This window comes from Stegostoma tigrinum, chromosome 5 (assembly GCF_030684315.1).
Source record: "Stegostoma tigrinum isolate sSteTig4 chromosome 5, sSteTig4.hap1, whole genome shotgun sequence".
NCBI classification, from domain to species: domain Eukaryota; kingdom Metazoa; phylum Chordata; class Chondrichthyes; order Orectolobiformes; family Stegostomatidae; genus Stegostoma; species Stegostoma tigrinum.
Window position 1 is genome coordinate 74,498,778 of NC_081358.1, and position 25,017 is coordinate 74,523,794.

General features: G+C 42.4%; 1 protein-coding gene across 1 annotated transcript in view; it reads left to right on the forward strand.

Moving 5' to 3' along the window:
• The window catches only part of klhl14 (kelch-like family member 14), a 149,398-nt gene that overhangs the window by 29,828 nt on the left and 94,553 nt on the right, over positions 1–25,017 (forward strand). Inside the window, exon 3 of the mRNA XM_048528522.2 lies at positions 12,825–12,946. Within this exon, the coding sequence (XP_048384479.1) occupies positions 12,825–12,946 (122 nt within the window). The remainder of the gene's footprint in view (positions 1–12,824; positions 12,947–25,017) is intronic.

The following is a 25,017-nucleotide window of genomic DNA, read 5'->3' on the forward strand; positions in this document are numbered from 1 at the left end:
CTGTCAGACCTGCTGTGCTTTTCGGGCAACTTCTCTTTTTGTGTCAAACAGCAAATGACTTAGAATCCCAGAATTGTAACTTAATTCAACAGGCTCTGAGATAAAGACAGGCTTCTCAGTTGCTCAGGACCTATCCCAGATGACGAATTGGAAGATTGTTTAACTAACACTGTAGCTTAGATTTGTGAGGGTAGTAGGTGCCTGGAATGTGGTGCCAGGGAAGGTGATAGAAGAAATACAATAGCAATGTTTAAGAAACATAGAATCATAGAATCCCTACAGTGTGGAAACAGGTCCTTTGGCCCAACAAGTCCATGCTGAACCTCAAAGCATCCCACCCAGACCCATCCCGCTATAACCCACCTCCTTGAACACTATAGTCAATTAAGCATGGCCAATCCACCTAAACTGCACATCTTTGGACTGTGGGATGAAACCAGACCACCCAGAGGATATCCACACTGACACGGTGAGAATGTGCAAACTCCACACAGACAGTAGCCTGAGGCTGGAATCAAACCCGTGTCCCTGACACTGTGAGGCAACAGTACTAATCACTGTGCCACTGCGCCACCCTTTAGGCGCACAAACAAGAGAGGAATAGAAGATACAGACCATGTTAAGACAGATGGAATTAGTTTAGAATGACACTATGGTCAGCGCAGACGTGGTGGACCAAAGGGCCTGTTCTTATACTGTACTGTTCTATGTTCTCTTCCTCCCCTATCAAACTTTCCATTTCAGGATGAAGAGATAACTATCAAAGCATAAATGCCAATTTTAATATAATGGGTCATGGTGTTTTTATTGGTCCAGAGCTGGCAAGAGGAAGATGGCCCATCTCGAAGTCAGTTATGTCAGCATTAGTTGACTATCTACAATTAGAATTAGGTTTTTAGAAGTAGAATTATATTTTGTTACATAAGTACAGGATTATTTTGAAAAGTGTACCATGTCGCCACACAAAGACCCATCTTAGGTACAAAGTACCTAGTTACAAATTTTAAGTAGTAAAATAGATTAGGTCCAAAAATGGAGAAATTAATAAAAGCTAAAAGTTTTACATTACAGTTCTTCATTTTCTGAATTATGAAAATAAAGAAATAAAGTTAAAAGATAAACATTGCAGTCCTTCATTTGCCTGCAGTCACTCCATGTTTGGGCCTTTCTATATGTGGTCTCGCTCTCCCCCGTGCTGTGCCAACCCCAACAGGGCTCACAAGCTGCAGACCACCATCAGTGGCAGGCTGACCACACCAGGCCCCAGCCCACTGACTGCCAGCCGTCCCGCTGAAGGCTCACAGCCCACTGGCCATCCTGCTCCACACTGGGCCCACCAACTGCTAGTCATTCCATTTCGTTCAAGGGCTGCTGACCATCCCACTGTGGGCCCTCAGCTGCTGCAATGCTCCGATGCAGTCACCGCCATTCTCTCCACAAAATAGCTTTAAAAGAAACTAAAAAAATATAAAAAGAGAAGAATAAGAAAAGAAAGGAAAAGAGAAGTGGTTGGAAAGGGTGATCCCCGGGGTAAACCCAAACACTGCCTATTCCAAGATAATAAAATGTGAGGCTGGATGAACACAGCAGGCCAAGCAGCATCTCAGGAGCACAAAAGCTGACGTTTCGGGCCTAGACCCTTCATCAGAGAGGGGGATGGGGTGAGGGTTCTGGAATAAATAGGGAGAGAGGGGGAGGTGGACCGAAGATGGAGAGAAAAGAAGATAGGTGGAGAGAGTATAGGTGGGGAGGTAGGGAGGGGATAGGTCAGTTCCCACAGCTACCTAGAATACACCTCCTCCCACCCCACCCTCCTGCAAAAATTCCATCCCCTATTCCCAATTCCTCCGCCTCCGCCGCATCTGCTCCCACGATAAGACATTCCACTCCCGCACATCCCAGATGTCCAAGTTCTTCAAGGACCACAACTTTCCCCCCACAGTGATCGAGAACGCCCTTGACCGCGTCTCCCGTATTTCCCGCAACACATCTCTCACACCCCGCCCCCGCCACAACCGCCCAAAGAGGATCCCCCTCGTTCTCACACACCACCCCACCAACCTCCGGATACAACGCAACATCCTCCGACACTTCCGCCATCTACAATCCGACCCCACCACCCAAGACATTTTTCCATCCCCACCCCTGTCTGCTTTCCGGAGAGACCACTCTCTCCGTGACTCCCTTGTTCGCTCCACACTGCCCTCCAACCCCACCACACCCGGCACCTTCCCCTGCAACCGCAGGAAATGCTACACTTGACCCCACACCTCCTCCCTCACCCCTATCCCAGGCCCCAAGATGACATTCCACATTAAGCAGAGGTTCGCCTGCACATCTGTCAATGTGGTATACTGCATCCACAGTACCCGGTGTGGCTTCCTCTACATTGGGGAAACCAAGCGGAGGCTTGGGGACCGCTTTGCAGAACACCTCCGCTCAGTTCGCAACAAACAACTGCACCTCCCAGTCGCAAACCATTTCCACTCCCCTTCCCATTCTTTAGATGACATGTCCTGCAGTGCCTCAATGATGCCACCCGAAGGTTGCAGGAACAGCAACTCATATTCCGCCTGGGAACCCTGCAGCTTAATGGTATCAATGTTGACTTCACCAGTTTCAAAATCTCCCCTTCCCCCACCGCATCCCTAAACCAGCCCAGTTTGTCCCCTCCCCCCACTGCACCACACAACCAGCCCAGCTCTTCCCCTCCACCCACTGCATCCCAAAACCAGTCCAACGTGTCTCTGCCTCCCTAACCTGTTCTTCTTCTCACCCATCCCTTCCTCCCACCCCAAGCTGCACCCCCGTCTACCTACTAACCTCATCCCACCTCCTTGACCTGTCCGTCCTCCCTGGACTGACCTATCCCCTCCCTACCTCCCCACCTATAGTCTCTCCACCTATCTTCCTTTCTCTCCATCTTCGGTCCGCCTCCCCCTCTCTCCCTATTTATTCCAGAACCCTCACCCCATCCCCCTCTCTGAGGAAGGGTCTAGGCCTGAAACGTCAGCTTTTGTGCTCCTGAGATGCTGCTTGGCCTGCTGTGTTCATCCAGCCTCACATTTTATTATCTTGGATTCTCCAGCATCTGCAGTTCCCATTATCACTGCCTATTCCACCACTGCCATCTTGGAAAATTAAAACAAATTACAAAGCTTTTAGAAGCTTCTAGAACTATATTCATACAATCAGTCTCACCCATTTTCTGAGCCCAGTAAGGCTGTCCATTTTTAAAAGATCCAGAATTTAAATAGAAAAATATAGAAGAGAATACATATTTCCTTTGGGATTTCTCTTCCTATCTTCTGGCCTTTGTGACAGTGAAGTGATTGAAAAGTTGTCTCCAACGCCGTTTCAGTCACATTCTAACTTTACCACCGTGGCAGGTCAGTGTGCAAAGGTGAAGTACTTCTCAATAAGGTGGAGAAAAAAAGACTAAAAGTCATTGTGTAATACGAGCTCCTGACAAACCTTGGAAAGTTTGTTCAGATATGCAAGACAGCAATAGGAAACAAAAAAGAAAGACAGATTACAGAGGATGATAAGAAGAAAACAGAGTTTTAAAACTTCTGCCTCAGCATTGCCACTATTTCTTCTCTTTCCATTGTCTATATCCACTTTCTCTCTTCCTTTTCCTACATTCTTTATTTTTCCTTTTCTGTCTGATCAAAAATTTCCCAGTTGTGGCCGCTTCAAATCTGTTTTCTTTCTTCATTTGTTCTCCAGTGAAGAAGAGTTCATTATTGCTATTAGGAGGTACCTCTGCCTTAGCATCATTACATAAATGAAATGGCCCTATCAGAGGCAATGCTCAACAATGTTAGTCTTAATGCTGAAATAATTTTCACTCCTCATAGAATTTTATTTCCTGTCCTCGAGCACAGGAGATGAAAGGGAATAGGGTTGAATTCTAGTATCAATGCCAATGAGTTTTGTCTTAATGAAACAAGATCAATTACAGTCTGAAAAAAATTAATTCTCCCTCACATTATATTTCACAAACATTGATAGCATAATGATAGAAATGTACCACAGGACAGCAGGATCTCAATGTGCAGCAGAACAGATCATCTGGTGAAGTTTCTGTATATGTCCCTCCTCTGGAAAACATTTATTTTTGACTTTTCTGATAAAATCTGTGGTCATTCTTTACAGGTGTCTTTATGCATGCAAAAAGATATTTTGATCTGTAGACCACTATATATTACTTAAATCAATGTAAATACAAAGGAGATGAGAAGAAGTGTATCTGATACATGGCAATGAATAGAATTAATAGATACTACAAGCATTGAAACACAGCCAAAGGTGGAATCATATCACATTAGTGTCTTCCCTACAGGCTGGAAAGCTGGTGAGAGACCCAGACTGCTTCTTTTCAGGAAAGTCTTTTAAACCATATGCCAGAGAAGGCATGTAAGGCCATTGGCAACCATTCCACTGGTAATAAGACCTCTTTGGGTTGGAAGTCACACCTTTTGTGACTTGCTGGCCAATCAGTGGCTGATATGTTTCAGCCCAATAGCACAACTAGAAATGCTGGGATTGCTGAGGGCACTACAATTTCCTCCCCTCCACCCTACCTCAAATCCCAGGATTCTGAGGACCCATGCTACATGTAATTTATGTGGGAAGGGTTTTTGCAGTGTTGGGTAGTCTAAGGAGCATGACTGTTGGAAGCAAGAATGGGAGCCTGGCTCTCATAAGAGCCTCCCCTTCCAATTTCTTGTGATTTGATTAGACACAGATTGGCTGTGATCAAGAGACCCTAACGTAACAACAGCCCATAGTGATAGGTCCACTTGCATCTGGTGCAATCCCAATGGCAATGGGATAAATCCATTGTTTCACTTTTCCCTGAAACAAGGAGATTCTGAATATCCTTCTTTATCCCCCTACACTATCACTGCTCAGCTGTAGTGCTTATTTTTTCTCCACAGCACCTGTGTTGTGTGTGTGTATGTGTGTGTGTGTGTGTGGTTGTGTGAAGTGACTCAGTGAAGACACCATGCACAAAAATTTATTCAATATTTCCACCATCAGTAAATCATCCATGTGGCTAGCAAACCAGTAACAAGCCAGACAGAGCCAATGCTTATCTGAATAAAGTGAAGGGGATGGATAGGGGTCAAATCAAAATAGAATTGGAAGGGAAAAAGAAAGCACTCCACCCCTCATGGTATCACTGCATTCTTCCTGTCCAAGGACTTCTGGGCTTCGGTATGAGATTGGTCATTCCTTTTATTTTCATTTTTCTTTCTTTTGTCTTCTTTCTTTCTTTTCTGCTTATTTTTCTCCCCACACCATCCATGGTTTGTGTGTGTGTGTTGCAGTGACCCAGTAAAGTCACCATTGTGCTAGTAATTTTATTCATTATTTTCACCACCAGGAAAGCACGTATTTGGTCAGTGAACCAGTAACAAACAAAGCCTCATAACGTCAATACTTAGGGACTAAATCAAAATAGAATTGAAGGGGGAAATAAAGCACTCCACTCCTCATGGTGCCCACTGCTCCCTAAAAGAATCAAGAGTGTTGGTGGACACTGTTTGCTCCCTCTCCAAGGACACCTGGGCTCGAGCATGGGATAAGTCTCTTAAACAATTCTTACTTGGCCACTTAACAGCCTCAATTAATCATGGGATAACTTCTGACCAGAGATAAGTTCAAGTGGAGGCAAAAGAATGGTTTGCTTCAAGTACAATGCAACTTCTGCTAATAAAATGCCTTCATACCTCAAGCTTGCCATCAGTGAGAGCAAAAGGTACTGCCCCATCTTACCCATTAGATTCAAAATTCTGTTTCCTGGTAGAGTTTGCTGAATCTGATTGCAAATTTTACACAAAGCAGTGAAAAATACATATGAAAACATCAAATACCTAGATCACCCCAAGTTGTGAAATGTTAACTAATTGCTCAAAATACAGTAAGCCCCAAAGATAGTGAGGATCTGACTTGTGTGATGAACTTTATTGTAACTTATCAATCATTGCAGTGTCAGGAAAGAAATTAATGAATGGATCAGAGAGGGTGATTTTGAGTCAGAATAAGTGACAATGCTCCTGCTTTGACAGCACTCCTGATTGTTTGCCTCCAGAAAAAGGACTGAATGCTTGAACACTAATAATCTTGTTTTGAGAATACATTTTTAAAGTTGAGCATTTTTCAAATTAATAGAACATAAAAACATCAAAGAGAGCTGAACATTAAGAAGTCAAATTTGTTTTTTTATCTGAATCAAAAATGAATGAATGCATCTAGATACATTCATGAAATATCTCTCAAAAGCCAGTGCAAAACACTGAGACCTAGGACTGGGTGTAACTTGCCCTGGTGGGTCTTGCCCACGGGTTGCAGAACATATGTTACTTCTTTGGAGGAGTGTCTCTCAGGGGTTAATTGACCAGTGGCAGGCCTTACCTGGGAAGTCCTAACTACCAGCAGCTGCCAGCCAATCAGACACTGAGAGCTGTTTGTTCCCAGCAGTACCAGATGGAGGGAAAGTGCCACTGCTCATACAGTGAGGCCATTTATAGGGTCCCTGGAAAGATATGACTGAGGTAGGTTGGAGCCTGTGGGTATATTTTTGATAAGGGGGTTGGGTCGTGGGCAAATGGTTGGATGAGTGCTGGATTCAAGGGCAGAGATGTGGCTCTCAGCAGATAGCCCCCTTCCTGATATGGGGTCACTTGATTGGCCTTGAGGTACCTTTAGAAGCAATGCTCCTTGGGGGACCTCTGCTTAATTGCAGTATGGCATTTAGCATGTACAGAAAAAAACCTGGGAGTTCAGAGAAATTATGAGCTACATTTTACTTTTTTTTAAAAAAGAAGCAATCACCAAAAACACCCATATATCCAATCAAATATTTACAAGTCCCTATATTCTGTTGGGTTCATGGATAATGTCCTTTAAGTGGTTCAATAATGAACAAAATTAGTCAATGAGTAGGTTTTCCACACCAACACATTCCCACCACTGACAAAATGGAGTTCAACATTCCCTCCAATGAGAATGAAATGAGTTACCTCTCATGTGATTGTATAGCAGTAAATCCAGCTTCTCACATGCTGTAAATCATCAACCACCCCATTGTTCCTGGTCTTGGTAGTGCTTTTAAAGTGTTTTGTGGAGAGCTGTCCGAGTGAGGAAGGGGTGGGAATCAGAATCATTGCTTGACTTAAGCCCAATCATTAACCCATTATCAAACAATTAAAAGAATGTTTAAATAAACAGCTGCTAGTTGCAGGGTGATACTGTGGCAATACAAGAAGTTTTAAAAAGAGATCAGTGACAGCAGACTAAATCTGAATCGCCAAAGCTGAGTTTGACAGAAATCTGCTTTGATGTTAACTGTTGATGACAAGGGCTTTGCTAACTTGAAGGTCATTCCTTGAATGATATTTGTTCTGATATGGGAAAGAATTATGATGTTGCCCAAATTTGTACCATTGGCACTTCTCCTGAACAGTTGGCCACCACATTTCAAAATCAAAAAACAAGAACTTCTTAGAAAGAGAAAATATTGCAGACATTTGAAATCTATACTTAGAAAAGGAAATGTTTGGGAACAACTATTGAGAGAGTGGCCTGAAAGATTATGAGGAACATTGTGCTTTCCTTTGGGACTTTGGTGCTGGGGTGGAAATTTAATCAGGTGGAAAGGTACAGAATGGTGATTATCCACCTTCCTGCCTCCATCTCATTTAAATCAGTGGCAGCCAGACCCCTAGATGGCCTTCGTGCCTCTATCACCAAGAGATACACCTAAGTGGTAGTTAATACACACTTAAGGAGCCACATTCTGTTGACACTAGTATCAGTAGATGGGATCGAAGGAGTAAAATGAACAAGCTTTGGAGTTTTTGCTTGTAGGCTCCCATGAAATCCTTCATTCAAAAGCACTCAATGTTTGATCAAGAAAAACAGCATCAGGAAGGGTCCTGTTGAGATTCTTCTCCTGTTCTTGCTACCAGTCCTACACACACAGCCTACCACACTCACCTCTGCATCAGTCCCTGCTGGATCTCAAGCTTCCAGTGGGTGACATGCTAGCAACAGCCGCCACCCTCCTCGTGGCACTCTTGGCCTCCAATCTGTCAGTAGCTTTGCTGGGTATGATTCTACCAGTGGTGCCCTTAATCACAGGGGATCGCCTGCTTCTGGCCTGGCGAAACCTTGATTGGCAAAAGTGGTGATGCAGTGTGAGCTGACCAGCCCTCAGTAAAGCCCCATCATCTCCACAAGATTCCACTCGTTAACTGTTTCTCTCTCTCTCTCTTGGACACTGTTGACTTGCTGAATATTTTCAACATTTCTGTTTGAATTTAAGATGTCACTTCATCTTATCTGATGTCAAGTGTAATTTCTTATAAAATAAACTGACAATTGTCTGCAGGGAGTTCATCTTCATGTAACTAAACAAAAAATAATTGTCAAAATATTTGTTTGAAGAGCAGTGTTGATACAGTGTACTGAAGCAGTACATTGATGTTTTGAATTACTAAATGGCAAGATTTAGAGGTGCATCCACAATTATATTAAAATGCCAGCTTATACTAAAAGAGGGAAGAAATGATTGTAGGAGTCTCTCGAATTGACCATAATCTGTTTCCTAATGCTTGAATTAAGATAGCAAGATAAAAGATATTTCCAAACAGACTATGAAGTGTATAACGTGTGATGTGAAAAGATCTAGAATGACTGGAAATGATTTTTATGTAAAACGTTATGCATCATATATCTTGACTGTGTGATGGTGTTAAGAGAGTGACAGCGGTGGAAGCTATTCGCGGCAACAGGATCTCCTCAGCTGGCTGGAAGACAGATAAAGCCCTGCTTCACCTCTTTTGGGGAAGACCTTCCTGGATCAAAGATCTCGTGAGTCAAAATTCTTTATCCACCGCACTCCCAAGAACCAAGCAGCCAATGAGAAAGTGCAGTTCCTCATTACAGACAGTTTTATTGAGGAAGTGGTGGTAAGTACTGACAACTCACCGACCAGTATCTCAGCAAGGAGGACAGGATGGGGAAGCATTGAGGAATGAAGGAGGTTATTGTAAATTTAAGAGCTGGAGCATGACTTTCAGTGACCCCCCTCTTCCTGATGCCAGGCTTCTTGATTAAGCAGTGATGTTTGCTTTTCAGCTCTCTGCATGGTGAATGGTTCACCTATCACTGGTTAAACACCAGCAGTGGCAGGACAAGGCCTTAAAGCAGAAGTTAAGTATTCATGTATGGTCCTGCTTTGGCAATGGTGCAGGAAGTCACACATGAGCCTTCCCTTACTAGACGTAATTGGATAGAGACATGAATGTGGCAGGGTCACTGTCCACCTGATGCTGCCTGGCCTGCTGTGTCCCTCCAGCTCCACACTGTGCTGTCTCTAATTCCAGCATCTGCAGTTCTTATTGTCTCTTGAGCAGTGGACGTTCTCTATGTGGACTTAGCAAAGCATTTGACAAGATTCCGCATGATAGACTGGTTAGCAATGTTAGATCACGTGGAATCCAGGGAGAACTAGACATTTAGATACAAAATTGGCTTGAAACTAGGAGACAGAAGGTGGTGGTGATGGACGGTTGCTTTTTGGAGTGAATGACTATGATCAGCTGTATGGCCCAAGGATCAGTGTTAGATCCACTGCTTTTTGTCATTTTATATAAATGATTTGGATGTGAATATAGTAGGAATGGTTCCATATTGCTTTGAATGCCCCTCCTTCCAAAATCACTTTAAGGGACATTAAATTCCACCCTGTGAGTAACAATCTATTTTGCATAGCTCCTAATTTATAAACTTCAATGGAAATAAAAATCATGAGAAATCTAAACCAAGGTTGCTACTCACCACCACCAATTTTACACTCACACCAATATTTATTTTAAGATATGGTTACTCAAAAGCAAGGGAGTTTCTGGCTTTAAAAGAAATCAACATCTTTGATAGTACCTTAAGTGATGTTGTGGCACAATTCAACTGAGAAAAGAAAGCTAGCTTGTTACCTGTTGCAGTACAGTAGACTATAAGTCAAATGTATCTACGCAACAAGTCAGATATAATCTGGCGCTTTGTCAACCTTGCTAGTATGCATTTATCACCATGAGACATGTATGTATATAACTGCAGGAGATAGGTGAGATACTAAATGAATATTTTGCATCAGCATTCGCAGTGAAGAAGGATGTAGATGCTAGACAAGGGAAGGAGGTGCTGGATGTCTTAACATGCATAAAGGTGGGTGAATCCTCGAGACCTGATCAGGTGTATCCCAAAACTTTGTGGGAAGCTAGGGGAGTGACTGTTAGATCCCTTCCTGAGATATTGCATCATTGATAACCATGAGTGAAGTGCTGGAAGTCTGGGGGGTGGCTAATGTGGTACATGTATTTAAAAAAGGTGGTAAGGAAAATCCAGGGAACTATAGACTGGTGAGCCTGACATCAGTGGTTGGCAAGTGGTTGGAGGGGATTCTGAGGGACAGGATTTACATGTATTTGGAAAGGCAAGGGCTGATTAGGGATAGTCAACACGGCTTTGTGCATATGACATCATGTCTCACTAACTTGATTGAGTTTTTTGAAGAAGTGATAACGAAGATTGATGAATGCAATGACAACACAGCATGGAGCTGGAGAAACACAGCAGGCCAGGCAGCATCAGAGGAAAAGGAAAGTTGACATTCCAAGTCAGGAGATAACAAAGTGCGGAGCTGGATGAACACAGCAGGCCAAACAGCATCCTAGGAGCACAAAAGCTGACATTTCGGGCCTAGACCCCCAAAAGGCTGCTCTTGTGCTCCTAAGATGCTTTTTGGCCTGATGTGTTCATCCAGCTCCACACTTTGTTATCTCGGATTCCCATTATCCCTGATTTCAAGTCAGGATCCTTTTTTTTTTCTGAAGAAGGGTCCCGACCTGAAATGCCAACTTTCCTGCTCCTCTGATGCTGCCTGACCTGCTGTGTTCCTCCAGCTCTACACTGTGTGGTCTCTGACTCCAGCATCTACAGTTCTTGCTGTCTCTTGATGAAAGCAGAGAAGTGAATGTTCTGTATATGGATTTAGCAAGGCATTTGACGAGATTCCACATGGTAGACCTGGTTAGCGAGATTAGATAACATGGAATCCAGGGAGGACTAGACGTAAAGATACAAAATTGGCTTGAAGCTAGGAGACATGATAATGGAGGGTTACTTTTTGGAGTGAATGCCAATGATCAGCTGTATGCCCCAAGGATCAGTGTTAGGTCCACTGCTTTTTGTCATTTTATGTAAATGATTTGGATTGAATATAGGAGGAATGGTTAGAAAGTTTGCAGATGACACCAAAATTGGTGGTGTAGAGGAAGAAAGTTTATCTCAGAGGCTATTTTCCCTGGAGTGTCACAGGATAAGAGATGATTTTCTAGAGGTTTATACAAATATGAGGGGCATGGATGGCGTGAATAGCCAATGTCTTTTCCCCAGGCTAGGGGAGTCCAAAACGAGAGGAATTAGGTCTAAGAAGAGAGGGGAAGTAGTTAAAAGAGACATAAGTGGCAATGTTTTCATGCAGAGGGTGATGTGTGTATGGAATGAGCTGCCAGAGGATGTGCCAGATGCTGGTACAATCACAGTGTTTTAAAGAATGTGGATGGGTACATGTATAGGAAAGGTATAGAGGGTTGTGGGCCAAATGTTGGCAAATGGGACTAGATTAGTTTAAAATATTTGGTTGACATGGACAATTTGGACCAAAGGGTTCGTTTCTGTGCTGTCTAACTCTATGACTCCGTACGATAAAGATTAATGCCAGACTCAGTTTGTTTTCCAAGGGTCTGACTGTTTCTCAATTGCATTGCTGCTATATCTTAAGAGAAGGAAACTGAAGGTTTTCAAGTGTTCCAGAGTCTAAGTTTTTTGTAATACTTTTTCCATATTGCATCTTTTAAATGCCAAGCTAGACCCCAAGCATTTATTAAAGCCAGATTGTGCAAAATCATGGAAGTTGGTGGAATTGTGGCATGAGCAGTGGCATTCTTTTACTGCGTATGAAAATTTATTCAAAACCTTTTAAGAATAAATGTTTTCATATCAAAAGTAATTGAAAAAATAATTTATTTTAGGAATTAGATTTTGGCAATCACTGATTGCTCAACTGGTGTTGACAAGGAATTGCTGAGCCAAAGCAAACAAACAGGCCCAGATCATTTTCTATTCTATGTTAGGAAAATATCTTGGACAGGGAGTGTTACAGTGGACAAAAAGATCATTAGGGATGCATTGGCCTAGGTTCTCACTTCTGTTCTTTCCATTCACCTCTTCTGGAAGTTATGTATGCATAGGCATTGATTGAGAACCAGTTCTGTAGAAGAATCATATTAGACTTGAAACGTTAAGTTAGTTTCTGACTCCACAGATTTGCTGAGTTTCTCCAGAACTTTCTGCTTTTTATTTTGAATGAGAACATGTTGCCTTCAACTACGATATACCAGAATTGATCAGAATGCTGTATTGAATTTTGAGGTCTACACGTGATTATTGACTATTTTCGGTGCTTGATGCTGGCTGTGAAGCCACGTGCTGGATGAAAAGATGGGAAAGTCAAAAATTCAGAGAATTAAGCTATTGGTCCCTTGTTCAGAAATTTTAAAATTGGCAACATGAGGAATGTTCAAAGCTAGACTGTCTGTGTCAAGACTGGCTGGGTGATGATCTTGGACAAGAGAGAGACTTTAGCATGGGAGTAATAATTAACAAGCTTCACTTGGAATGCTTTGCATAAGACATAGTCATTTTGCACGATAAAATATTTTCAATTTCCTTTGGATCCTTTTTTTCAGGATTCGGTCCAGTAAGAAACTGTTATTACTGGTTGGTGGATTGCCTCCAGGTCCAGATCGACTTCCAAGCAACTTAGTTCAGTATTATGATGAAGAAAAGAAGACATGGAAAATCCTTACAAGTAGGTGTGGCCCAGAAAACATTTTCATTAATTTCTGGTTTCGATGATAGGAATGGTACATCATTGTTGAGGAGAGTCTTTGATGTTGAAGCAAGGGATTGTTATTCTATTACAATAATTGTCTCTCTGTCTGTCTCACATTCTTTCATCAAGTGACTTGCAATACTATTACATTTGTCTGTTGAGTAGCAATATACAATCACTCTTTCAACATTGAACTGATTTGTTTCTGGACTAAACACTGCTATTGTGACCCATTTTCTTTTCAAATGAATTCAGATCTGTGTTTTTTAATCAATTGTTGCTCATGACTGACTGGTCTTGTCTGAAATATAAGGGAGATCCTTAAAGGAGAAGAGAGTCCTGCTTTAATGATGCTAAACTTCGATCATCAATTTTCTGCTAAGTGTTCTGCATGATGCTCAAAGAAAATCAAAAAATGACATTGTTCCTGACATAGAAGGGAGGGGAAGATCATCTTCATTCTCTGTTATCCTATTAAAATTCCAGAGTAGCACCTTCATTTCTTGAGGTCTCTAATTTTATTTATTGGCTTGTGAAAACAAAATGTTTGAATGTGAGCATTAAAGAAAAATCAAAATGCAGGATTAAGATGAAGGCATGATGTTCATTAAATTGCAATTGCTTGTCTTAAATGTTTATTTATCAAATACACAATTTATTTCTCCTTTTTTGATCCTGAAAGAGCTCATCACTTTTGCCTGGAGATTGTTTCCTTCCAAATGCTCTGGATTTTGTTTCATTTAAGCAGCCATTTTTAGAACTTATTTGACTACTGTTATGTTTTCAACAAATTATTAGGCTTAAAAGTAATATATTTTATCTGAATCTGTCACTGGTACTCAATGAAGATGAATCTATTAAAAGTAGAGCCAGTAACTAGATAGAAGGATGAAATGATCTGCAATTAAAGTGAGGCCAAAATGTCCCAAAAGTCCATAAGAAAACTAATTTTCTACCCATCTTTCTTAAAAATGTTATTTCTTTAAGGCACAGCAGGTGATGGAGGTCCTTCACCATTTCACCTAAGTGGTGCTTATTACTATGTCGAGCTCGGCATTGACTAACAGTAAAGTATACTTAGTGTATTCTTTGCTAAGCTTAACCTGTATTCAACTAATATCCATATACATGGGCAGCACAGTGGCTCAGTGGTTAGCACTGCAGCCACACAGCACCAGGGACCTGGGTTTGATTTCAGCCTTGGGTGACTGTTTTTGTGGAGTTTACACATTCTCCCTGTGTCTGCGTGGATTTCCTCAAGGTGCTCCAGTTTCCTCCCACAGTCCAAAGATATGCAGGCTAGGTGGATCAGCCATGCTAAATTGCCTGTACTGTTCAGGGGTTTGTGGGTTATAGTGGGATGGGTCTGGGTCGGATGCTTCAATGGGTGGTGTGGACTTGTTGGGCCAAAGGGCCGGTTTCCACACTGTAGGGAATCGAATCTACAAATTTTCTATTGCATGTCAAAATTAAGGATGTATTTATAATTTTAACTATGTTAGTTTTTTTATTTCTTTCTAAAAAGAACACAAACTTGCGCAGGTAAATGTGAGCTTTTGGCTTTACAACAAATCATTGTGTGATTAATGTCGACTATGGTCTATATTGAACAGGTATAATTAAACTTCTGGAAGGTGGTAGCCTGATAGGAATTCATTTTTGTATAGTTCCTTACTTTGTTTGTTGTACTCAAGTTCTGGTTTATTTTAGACTTTTGATTTTCTACTTAAACTTGTCCATTTTACTTAAGGTATTTTCCCTTTCTTGTAAATTGACTTGGAGCTGAGACCATAACCTAGGGAAATAATGGGTGAGATTAAAAAAAGGAAGGATATTTTGAGATCCAGCAGAAACCCTAGGGCAAATCAATAGGAGAGACTGGGGCTAAGGTGATCGCAAGATTCTAGCAGACATGAAGTGGGTAATTCAGCTGACATAGAGAGGGATTGGGAGACGAGGTCAATTCTGCAAATCAGTTGAACCGTAATTGACTAATGACCTAACTCAAAGACTTTTGCCTCAGGTCCCTTACTGCCTTTGCAAATCAAAATTTATCGAGTTTTGAGAAGATTTGTAGCTCAGGTTGAGGTTCTGGATGTGAGTTTGCTCGCTGAGCTGGAAGGTTAGTTTTCAGATGTTTCGTCACCATTCTAGGTAACATCATCAGTGAGCCTCCGATGAAGCGCTGGTTTATGTCCCGCTTTCTATTTATCTGTTTAGGTTTCCTTGGGTTGGTGATGTCATTTCCTGGGAGAGTAAAAAATCTATCCATCTTCTATCTGCCTACCCCCCTCCCTATTTATTTCAGAGCCCCCTTCCGCTCCCCCATATCTGAAGAAGGGTCTGGGCCTAAAACGTCAGCCTTCCTGCTCCTCTGATGCTGCTTGGCCTGCTGTGTTCATCCAGCTCTACACCTTGTTATCTCAGATTCTCAAGCATTTGCAGTTCCTACGAAATCAGAGAAAGAAATCTGCCATTTTCATCTTCCCTGGTTATTGAGTGACTTCAAACCCATAGTAAATTGGCTGAATACAGAGTTCCCTAGAAACAGGAGTTATCTGTCTGGATTGAAAAATCTGCATGCCACTCCGATTTTAAGAAAGTTGCTAGAGGAAAATCTGGGAATTACAGACCAGTGAGACTAACATCTGTGGTGGGGAAATTGTTGTACTGTACATCAAGAATGAGGTAACTGAACACCTCAAAAATTTTCTGTTAATCAGGGAGAGCCAGCATGAATTCACAAATGGCAGGTCACACCTTTTGAAGAACATTCAATTTTTTGTTTGAAGAGGTGACTAATGTAGTGGATAGGGGAATGTATATGCATGTTGTTTATGTGGACTTCCAGAAGGCATTTAATAAAGTCCCCCAAAGACTTCACAAATGTAGAATCCAATGGAATTAAGAACAAATTATTATTTTGACTGGGAAATTGGTTGAGTGGCAGGTGACAGAATGTCGGGATAATGGACAGTTACTCAAATTGGCAGAATGTGACCAATGGTGCCCCACAAGGATCTGCATTTGAGGCCTCAATTATTCACATTCATTATTAATGACCTAGATAATGGCATAGAAAGGCGTATATCCGAAGTTGCTGCTGGCACAAAGTTAGGCGCATTACACATAGTCTACCAAAATCATTTTTGCAATTTTATGTTATTATTTACGCTATGTGAATGGGTAAAACTGTGGCAGTTGGAGTCCAAAGGATGCAAAAGTGACATTTTTCATTTTGGGCCAAAAAAAGGAAAAATCAGATCTATCAATATTATAAACATTAAATACAGTGGAAGCCCAAAGAAACTTGGGGTTTGAGGCATAGATCTTTAAAATTCCACAAAAGGGTGCAGAAAATAAATAGCAAGGCTAATGGAATGCTGGCATTTATAATTAGAGGACTGGAGTATAAGGACACAGATGTTGCGCTGAACCTATAAAAAATTGTATAATTAGATCTCACCTGGAGTACTGTGAGCAGACCTGAGCACCACACTTCAGGAAGGATATATTTGTCTTGGAGGGAGTACAAAGTAGTTCTACAAGAACGATCCCTGGACTTCAGAATTAAGCTATAAGGAGAGATTATACAAAGAAGGCCTGTTTTCTCTTGAATTTAGAAGGTTAAGGGGTGATCTCATCAAAGTCTTCATGATGTTAAGAGGAAACGACAGGGAGATAAAGATAAATGACCTCCACCAGTTGATTTTAGAGCCTGGGGCTTGGTCAAAAACATTAGGCCCAGACCGTTCAGGAGAGATGTTATAAGTAATTCTGCACGCTAAAGGTGGTAGAGGTTTGGAACTCTCCTCCACAAGAGGCAACTGATGCTAGATGTATTGTTAATTTTAAGCTAAAATAATTTTTGTTAAGCAAAAGTATTAATGAATTTGTTCCTAGAGGCAGATATATGGAGTTAGGTCACAGAGCAGCCATGATCTCATTGAATAGTGGAACAGATTCAAGGGCCTGAATAGCCTTATTGCTGTTCTTATGTTCCTGTGTCCTATGTGAATCTTTGTTGCCCTCTGAAACTGCCTCATAAAGCATCCTGTTGCAGATGACATCACAGCACCACCAATGTCTGAGGGGAAACTAAGGATGGGTAGTAAATTTTGATCTTGACATCAATAGCCTAAAAATTAAGCATATAAAATAATGAAATACTAAGTTGGAGGAATAAAAATGAATAAATAGAACAAATCAAAGCAGAGAAACAGCAACAAAAACAGAAAGTTAGAACAGCTAAAACATTGTGGTAAGTTTTACTGAACAAATACTCCCAAGCAAGATTACAAAGCCAACACATTTCTTTGCTCCAAACCACTGATCAGTCATTCTATTCATTTCTAATAAAATTGTATGTTCTAGGTAAGTCCTGCCAAAAGCTAGTGGGAACGACACTATATTTTTTTAAATCCTTAAGTGAACTATCAATTTCAGTTTTTTATAGGAAATGAATTGGATGTGGCTGGGAAGAAGAACCTAATAGTACAGGAAACCTTTCTGCTTTTATACAGTCCTATCCATTTTAATTAGTTTTCTAATTTGCTTTGTAAAGGTCCATATTTTGAATATGGCATGTTCTTGTTATCACATACTAGCTCGTCAAATTGATAAAAAGTGATAAATTTGTATTATTATGACCTCACCAGGTGTGTCCACAGTGTGGCCTGTGAACTGTGAATTTATACAGCTCCGTTAGCCACGTTTTACTTTTGGAGTGTTCCAATTTCAAAAAATAACCAGCTGCAAAGCTGATGTTGTAAACAAGATTAAAGTTTAGTTTAATACAGAATTATTACAGGAACTTACCAGGTTTTAACAAAAGACTTTTCTTAAAAAAAAAATTGTCCATGCAATGGGAAAGCCACTGACGGGGCTAGCATTTGTTGACCATCTCTAATTGCACCTGAACTGAGCCATTTGTTGGTCTTTTCAGAGCATCATTAAGATACAACTACATTACTATAGATCTGGAAACGTATGTAAGCCAGAGTGGATAAGGATATTTCCTTTCCCAAAGTGCATTAATGAACCAGATGGGTTTTACAACAACTGATGCTAGCTAGATTCATGGTCACCATTACTGAGGCTAACTTTCAATTCAAGATTGCATTCATTGAATTTAAATTCCACCAGTGGCTGTGATCAGACTTCAACCTATGCCCTTAGCCTTGGTATCAGAGATAATGGGAACTGCAGATGCTGGAGATTCCAAGATAATAAAACGTGAGGCTGGATGAACACAGCAGGCCAAGCAGCATCTCAGGAGCACAAAAGCTGACGTTTCGGGCCTAGACCCTTCATCAGAGAGGTCTCTGATGAAGGGTCTAGGCCCGAAACGTCAGCTTTTGTGCTCCTGAGATGCTGCTTGGCCTGCTGTGTTCATCCAGCCTCACCCTTAGCCTTGGTCTCTGGATTTGTAGTCCAGTGACTTTACTACTGCCAACATCTCCTCTTTATTAAATAAAACATAGGTAGAATGTATGAATAGAAGATATTTATCAAGATAAAACAATTGGAAAAAGTCCATTATCATTACAGGTCTCTAATTTTCTTGAATTCTTGTTTTGAAGGTGAAAGGATAGAAACAAAGTTTAGTTCACAGCTGTAGTTGAATATTTGGAGGCTGATTGCACTGGCAAGATAAAAAACTTCAACTAAGGTTTTTCTTTCTCAGCAGTACCCAAGTTCTCTACTATAAAGGGGGTTTCCAAATGTCTTCCTCACTTAAACTAAGAACTTTTTCTTTCTTGTCTCAGAGACCTTCTAAAGGAATTCAGTTTCAAAAATGGTATGTTGTAAAATGCAGATTAACCGTGAGATAACTACCATGTTAACATTTTGATGAAACAGTGTTCCACAAAGCCAAGTCAATAATTCTGGAATTCTGGTGTTATCCTCCCAGTCTTCTGTTTCTTTTTCTTTATATTCTCACTCTTTTTAAGGGCCTATTGCATTTTCCAAGGATCACTTGAATTCTAAATGCCCCCCTTTCTTAGACAATGAGACATTGTATCAGCCAATCTGTCATTCTAGGTGAAATGAATCAACAGGGACAGTCATGTGAATCCTAGCAGCCCTTTTTTGATGCTATATCAATTTTAAAATCAGATTAACCTTCTTTTATATAATATTGGACTTAGACGATCATGTTATACCTTCCTCCATATTGGAAAAATGGAAATGTATATTTTCATTCTATACGTAATTATTTTGATGCAACAAAGGTAAAGAAATATGTAAATGCTTATTTTTGAACACAGTTGACTGATGCAATATATGTCCCATGCATCACTAAGGAAGGGACGCCTCTAAGTCTTAACTTTTTAAAAATAATCTGACAAGAACTTTGTGTTTTTAGTCTCTTTTTGGCTATTAAAGGCATTCTATCATTTATTTTGTTTAATTCCAAAAATAGTGGATTGTTCCACTTCACCAGTGAAATTTTAAAAATTGTCAGAGTGTTACAAATGACACAATTATGTAAGTTGGTAGTGCAGTGGTTATATCACTGGGCTAGCAAACCAGAACCTCAGGCCTGTGCTCTGGAGACATTGTACAGATCCCTCCTGTGGTAAATGGTGAAATTTGAATTCAATAAAGTTTTGGAATACAGAATACTGGTGACTATATATCCACTGTCATTAAAAAAAGCCCCATCTGGTTTACTAGCGTCCTTCAAGGAAGGAAATCTGTTTTTCCTTACCTGGTCAGGCCTACATGTGACTCCAGACCAACAGCAATCACACCTATGGGTAATTAGGGATAGACAATAAATGCAATGTTCATATCCTGTGAGTGATTTGTTTTCGAAGTTATAGAACATAGAACAATACAGTGCAGAACACGCCCTTCGGCCCTCAATGTTGCACTGACCTGTGAACTAATCTAAGCCCCTCCCCCTACACTATCCCATCATCATCCATCTGCTTATCCAATGACTCTTTAAATGCCCCTAATGTGGCTGAGCTAACTACATTGGCAGGCAGGGCGTTCCATGCCCTTACCACTCTGAGTAAAGAACCTGCTGACATCTGTCTTAAATCTATCACCCCTCAATTTGTAGCTATGCCCCTTCATACAAGCTGACGTCTTCATCCTCGGAAAATGACTCTCACTGTCCACCCTATCTAATCCTCTGATCGTCTTGTATGTCTCTATTAAATCCCCTCTTAGCCTTCTTCTCTCCAATGAGAACAGACCCAAATCCCTCAGCCTTTCTTCATAAGGCCTTTGCTCCAGACCAGGCAACATCCTAGTAAATCTCCTCTGCACCTTTTCCAATGCTTCCACATCATTCCTGTAATGGGGCGACCAGAACTGCATGCAATGTTCCAAGTGAGGCCGCACTAGTGTTTTGTACAGTTGCAGCATGACATCACGGCTCCGGAACTCAATCACTCTACCAATAAAACCTAACACACCGTAAGCCTTCTTAACAGCACTATCAACGTAGGTGGCAACTCTGTCAATAATGTCTCTCTTACTACTTACTGTAAAGATCCAAATAAGTATTTAAAGGAGAGCTTCAGAAATCTAGAAAGCTGGCTTGTGGTCTTGTTCACCATCAGCATACATCAGAAATTTGGGCATCACCTTTGAAAAATTGTGAATTACACATCTGAAGTTTGGATACCTGTAACTGGTTGGCAAGGCTATCTGTCCTCAACGCAAATCTGTTAAGTAACTTCTGTACAGAGAGTCCCCTGTTGCAAATGGGATCTGTTCTTGAGTATGTTTGTATGTCAAATTTCTGCGCAAGTTGGAACACAATACAACACACTACACCACAGTACAATACAATATAAAATAGCTACTTTTAAGTACATGCAAACATTCATCTGTCAGATTTTGAAATTAATATTAATACAGGATATCATTCATAAGTACAAGCAATCACAAGTTGGATGATCATAAATCGGGGTCGCCTTGGTGCTTATCTCGAGCATTAGGATAAGAAAAGGACCGTGTGTTATGGGTCAAATCAAAGTGAGAGAGTTCATGGCTTTGTTTCTATCCAGTGCCAGCACATACCAAAGAATTGTGGACTAATGACATTCATGAGTCTTGGGCAGTTTTTTCCCAACTGTTGAATGAACTGGATATTGGTGAGTCAGATGGGAGAATAACATAGTTGTGTAATTGCTAAGCTCTTGCTGCTTATCCCATTGAGCACGTAAGTCGCCCGGTTTAGTAACTTCACGAGATGGAGAATTAATATTTTTTAGGTGTTCCTGGTGGTGCTCCTGGCATGCCCTCCTACAGACTTCCCTCAACCAATGCACCATTGAACTAATTAAAAACCGAAAGAACTGCAGATGCTATAAATCAGAAACAAAAACAGAAGTTGCTGGAAAAGCTGAGCAGGTCTGGCAGCATCTGTGAAGAAAAAATCAGAGTTAACGTTTTGGGCCCAGTGACCACTGTTGAGCTAATACTTGTTCAGCTAAAAGATGATCTGGTCATTATCACATTGTTATTTGTGGGGCCTTCCAGTGTTCAAATTGGCTGTTGCATTTTTGAGTAATACAACAGGATTTTCTCTTCAAACGTACTTAATGGGCATAAGTTGAATCAGAATGACCTGAGATCACACAAGACATTGTTTAAAACATGACTCTTTTCTAAGAGATAGTAAGAACTGCCAATGCTGGGGTCAGAGATAAGTGTGGAGCTGGAGGAACACAGCAGGCCAGGCAGCATCAGGGGAGCAGGAAAGTTGCCATTTCGGGTCAGGACCCTTCTTCAGAAATGGGGGAGGGGGAAGGGAGCTCAGAAATAAATAGAGACAGGAGGGCTGGGCCTGGGGAAGGTAGGTGGGATGGAAATAGGTGAGTGCAGGTTGGGGGTGAGGTGAGAGGAGCGGCTAGGTGGGAGAGAAGATGGACAGGTTGTGTCAGGTCAAGGAGGCAGGGATGAGAGGGAGGGTTAGTCATGGGATGAGACCAGGGATGGAGAGATTTTGAAACTGGTAAAATCCACATTGAGACCATTGGGCTGTAGGCTCCCAAGGTCAAATATGAGGTGCTGCTCTTTCAGTTTCCAGGTGGTGTCATTGTGACACTGGAGGCGGCCCAGGATGTACATGTCACCCAAGGAGTGGGAGGGGGTGTTGAAATGGTTCGTGACTGGTACGTGTTGTCGTTTATCACGAACAGAGCACAGTTGCTCTACAAAGCAGTTTCTGAGGATTGGGAACAGTGGATGCAATAGACCACGTTGACGCATGTGCAGTGAACCTCTATCTGATGTGGTAGGTTTGTTTGGTGTCTTGAATGGAGGTGAGGGGAAAGGTGTAGGAGCAGGTGTAGCACGTCCTGCAGTTGCACGGAAAGGTGTCGGGTGTGGTGGGGCTGGTGGGGAGTGTGGAGCAGTCAGGGGAGTTGCAGAGACAGCAGTCTCTATGAAAGTCAGATTGGCGTGAGGAGGGAAATATGTTTTTGGTTGTGGGGTTGGATTGTAGGTGGTGGAAGTGACAGAGAATGATACATTGGATAAGGAGGTTGGTGGGGTTAAACGTGAGGACAAGGGGGATTCTGTCTTTGTTTTTGTTGGGGGGAGGGGATGTGCGGTGCCTTGAACCAGTTTATCAATGGTATGTGATTAGTGACAGTTTGCCACTGCTCCTACCCCACCAAACTCATGTCCACCTATCTGGGCTGCAGTTTCTCCGCCTTGGTCCAGGAACTCCCCACTTACGTCTGTGATACCACCCACACCCTCCATCTCCTCCAGAACTTCCAATTCCCTGGCCCACAATACCTCATTTTCACCATGGACGTCCAGTCCCTGTACACCTGCATTCCTCATGCAAATGGTCTTAAGGCCCTCCACTTCTTCCTGTCCCACAGGCCCGACCAGTACCCCTCCGCCGACACCCTCAACCGCCTAGCAGAACTCGTTCTCGTCCTCAGCAACTCCTCTTTCGATTCTTCCCACTTCCTACAGACAAAGGGGGTGGCCATGCGTACCTGCATGGGCCCAAGCTATGCCCACGTCTTTGTAGGTTACGTGGAAAAGTCCCTTTTCCGCACCTACACAGGCCCCAAACTCCACCTCTTCTTCCGTTACATTGATGACGGTATCGGCACCGCCTCTTGCTCCCAAGAAGAGCTTGAACAGTTCATCCACTTCACCAACACATTCCACGCCAACCTCAAGTACACCTGGGCCATCTCCAACCTATCCCTCACCTTCCGGGACCTCTCTGTCTCCATCTCAGGCAACCAGCTAGAAACTGATGTCCATTTCAAGCCCACCGACTCCCACAGCTACCTAGAATACACCTCCTCCCACCCACCCTCCTGCAAAGATTCCATCCCCTATTCCCAATTCCTCCGCCTCTTCCCCCAGGATGAGGCATTCCACTCCCACACATCCCAGATGTCCACGTTCGTCAAGGACTGCAACTTTCCCCCCTCAGTGGTCGAGAATGCCCTTGACCGTGTCTCCCGCATTTCCTGCAACACATCCCTCACACCCCGCCCCCGCAATAACCGCCCTAAGTGAATCCCCCTCGTCCTCACACACCACCCCGCCAACCTCCGGATACAACGCATCATCCTCCGACACTTCCACCATCTACAATCCGACCCCACCACCCAAGACATTTTTCCATCCCCACCCATGTCTGCCTTCCGGAGAGACCACTCTCTCCTTGACTCCCTTGTCCGCTCCACACTCCCCTCCAACCCCACCACACCCGGCACCTTCCCCTGCAACCGCCGGAAGTGCTACATTTGCCCCCACACCTCCTCCCTCACCCCCATCCCAGGCCCCAAGATGACTTTCCATATTAAGCAGATGTTCACCTGCATGCCTGCCAATGTGGTATACCGTTTCCACTGTACCCCTTGTGGCTTTCTCTACATTGGAGAAACCAAGTAGAGGCTTGGGGACCGCTTTGAAGAACACCTCCGCTCAGTTTGCAACAAACAACTGCACCTCCCAGTTGCAAGACACTTTAACTCCCCCTCCCAAACCTTAGACATGTCCATAATGGGCCTCCTGCAGCACCACAATGATGCCACCCGAAGGTTGCAGGAACAGCAACTCATATTCCACTTGGGAACCCTGCAGCCCAATGGTATCAATGTGGACTTCACAAGCTTCAAAATCTCCCCTTCCCTCACTGTATCCCAAAGCCAGCCTAGCTCGTCTCCACCTCCCTAACCTGTTCTTCCTCTCACCCATCCCCTCCTCCCACCTCAAGCCGCACTTCCATTTCCCACCTACTAACCTCATCCCGCCTCCTTGACCTGTCCATCCTCCCCGGACTGACCTATCCCCTCCCCACCTCCCCACCTATACTCTCCTCTCCACCTATCTTCTCCTTTATCCATCTTCTGTCCGCCTCCCCCTCTCTCCCTGTTTATTTCAGACCCCTCTCCCCATCCCCCTCTCTGATGAAGGGTCTAGGCCCGAAACGTCAGCTTTTGTGCTCCTAAGGTGCAGCTTGTCCTGCTGTGTTCATCCAGCTCCACATTTTGTTATCAATGACCAGGGCCAATTTAAGTCAATGTTATATGGAAAGTAGAAATCAGGGTCTCAGCAAAGATGACATGGCTAGTATGCCTCATTGGATCCATACAGTCACTATCTCTTGCCTAAAGTTCAGAAGTAGCTGTTTGATTTGCTGGTGTGCGGGTAAACACCGCATGATTGCCTTTCTGAAACCCAGAGTGGGCACCAAATTCAGAACATATAAGTAAAACATCTAGATCTAGATGTGAGATATTCTAAAAATCATTTCAAGTCTCATAGGGAGGTTTTATGGAGTCTGCAAGAGTGGAATGCACAAAATTGTTTGGTGAATTAATTAGCCAGTATAAGAAATTTTGATTTCTCAATGATGGGTTGAGAAATAGAGATAAAATCAGTGGTGTGTTTGTGGTGTGTTGAGTCTCATAGCTGCCTGTGGTGAGCTTCTATATGTAATACATTTGCATGCCACAAATGCTTATTAGCATGAAACAGATTTAATGCAGTCCTAACCTTGGTCATTTAAAGGTGGCGTGTATTGGTTAACTTTCTGCAAT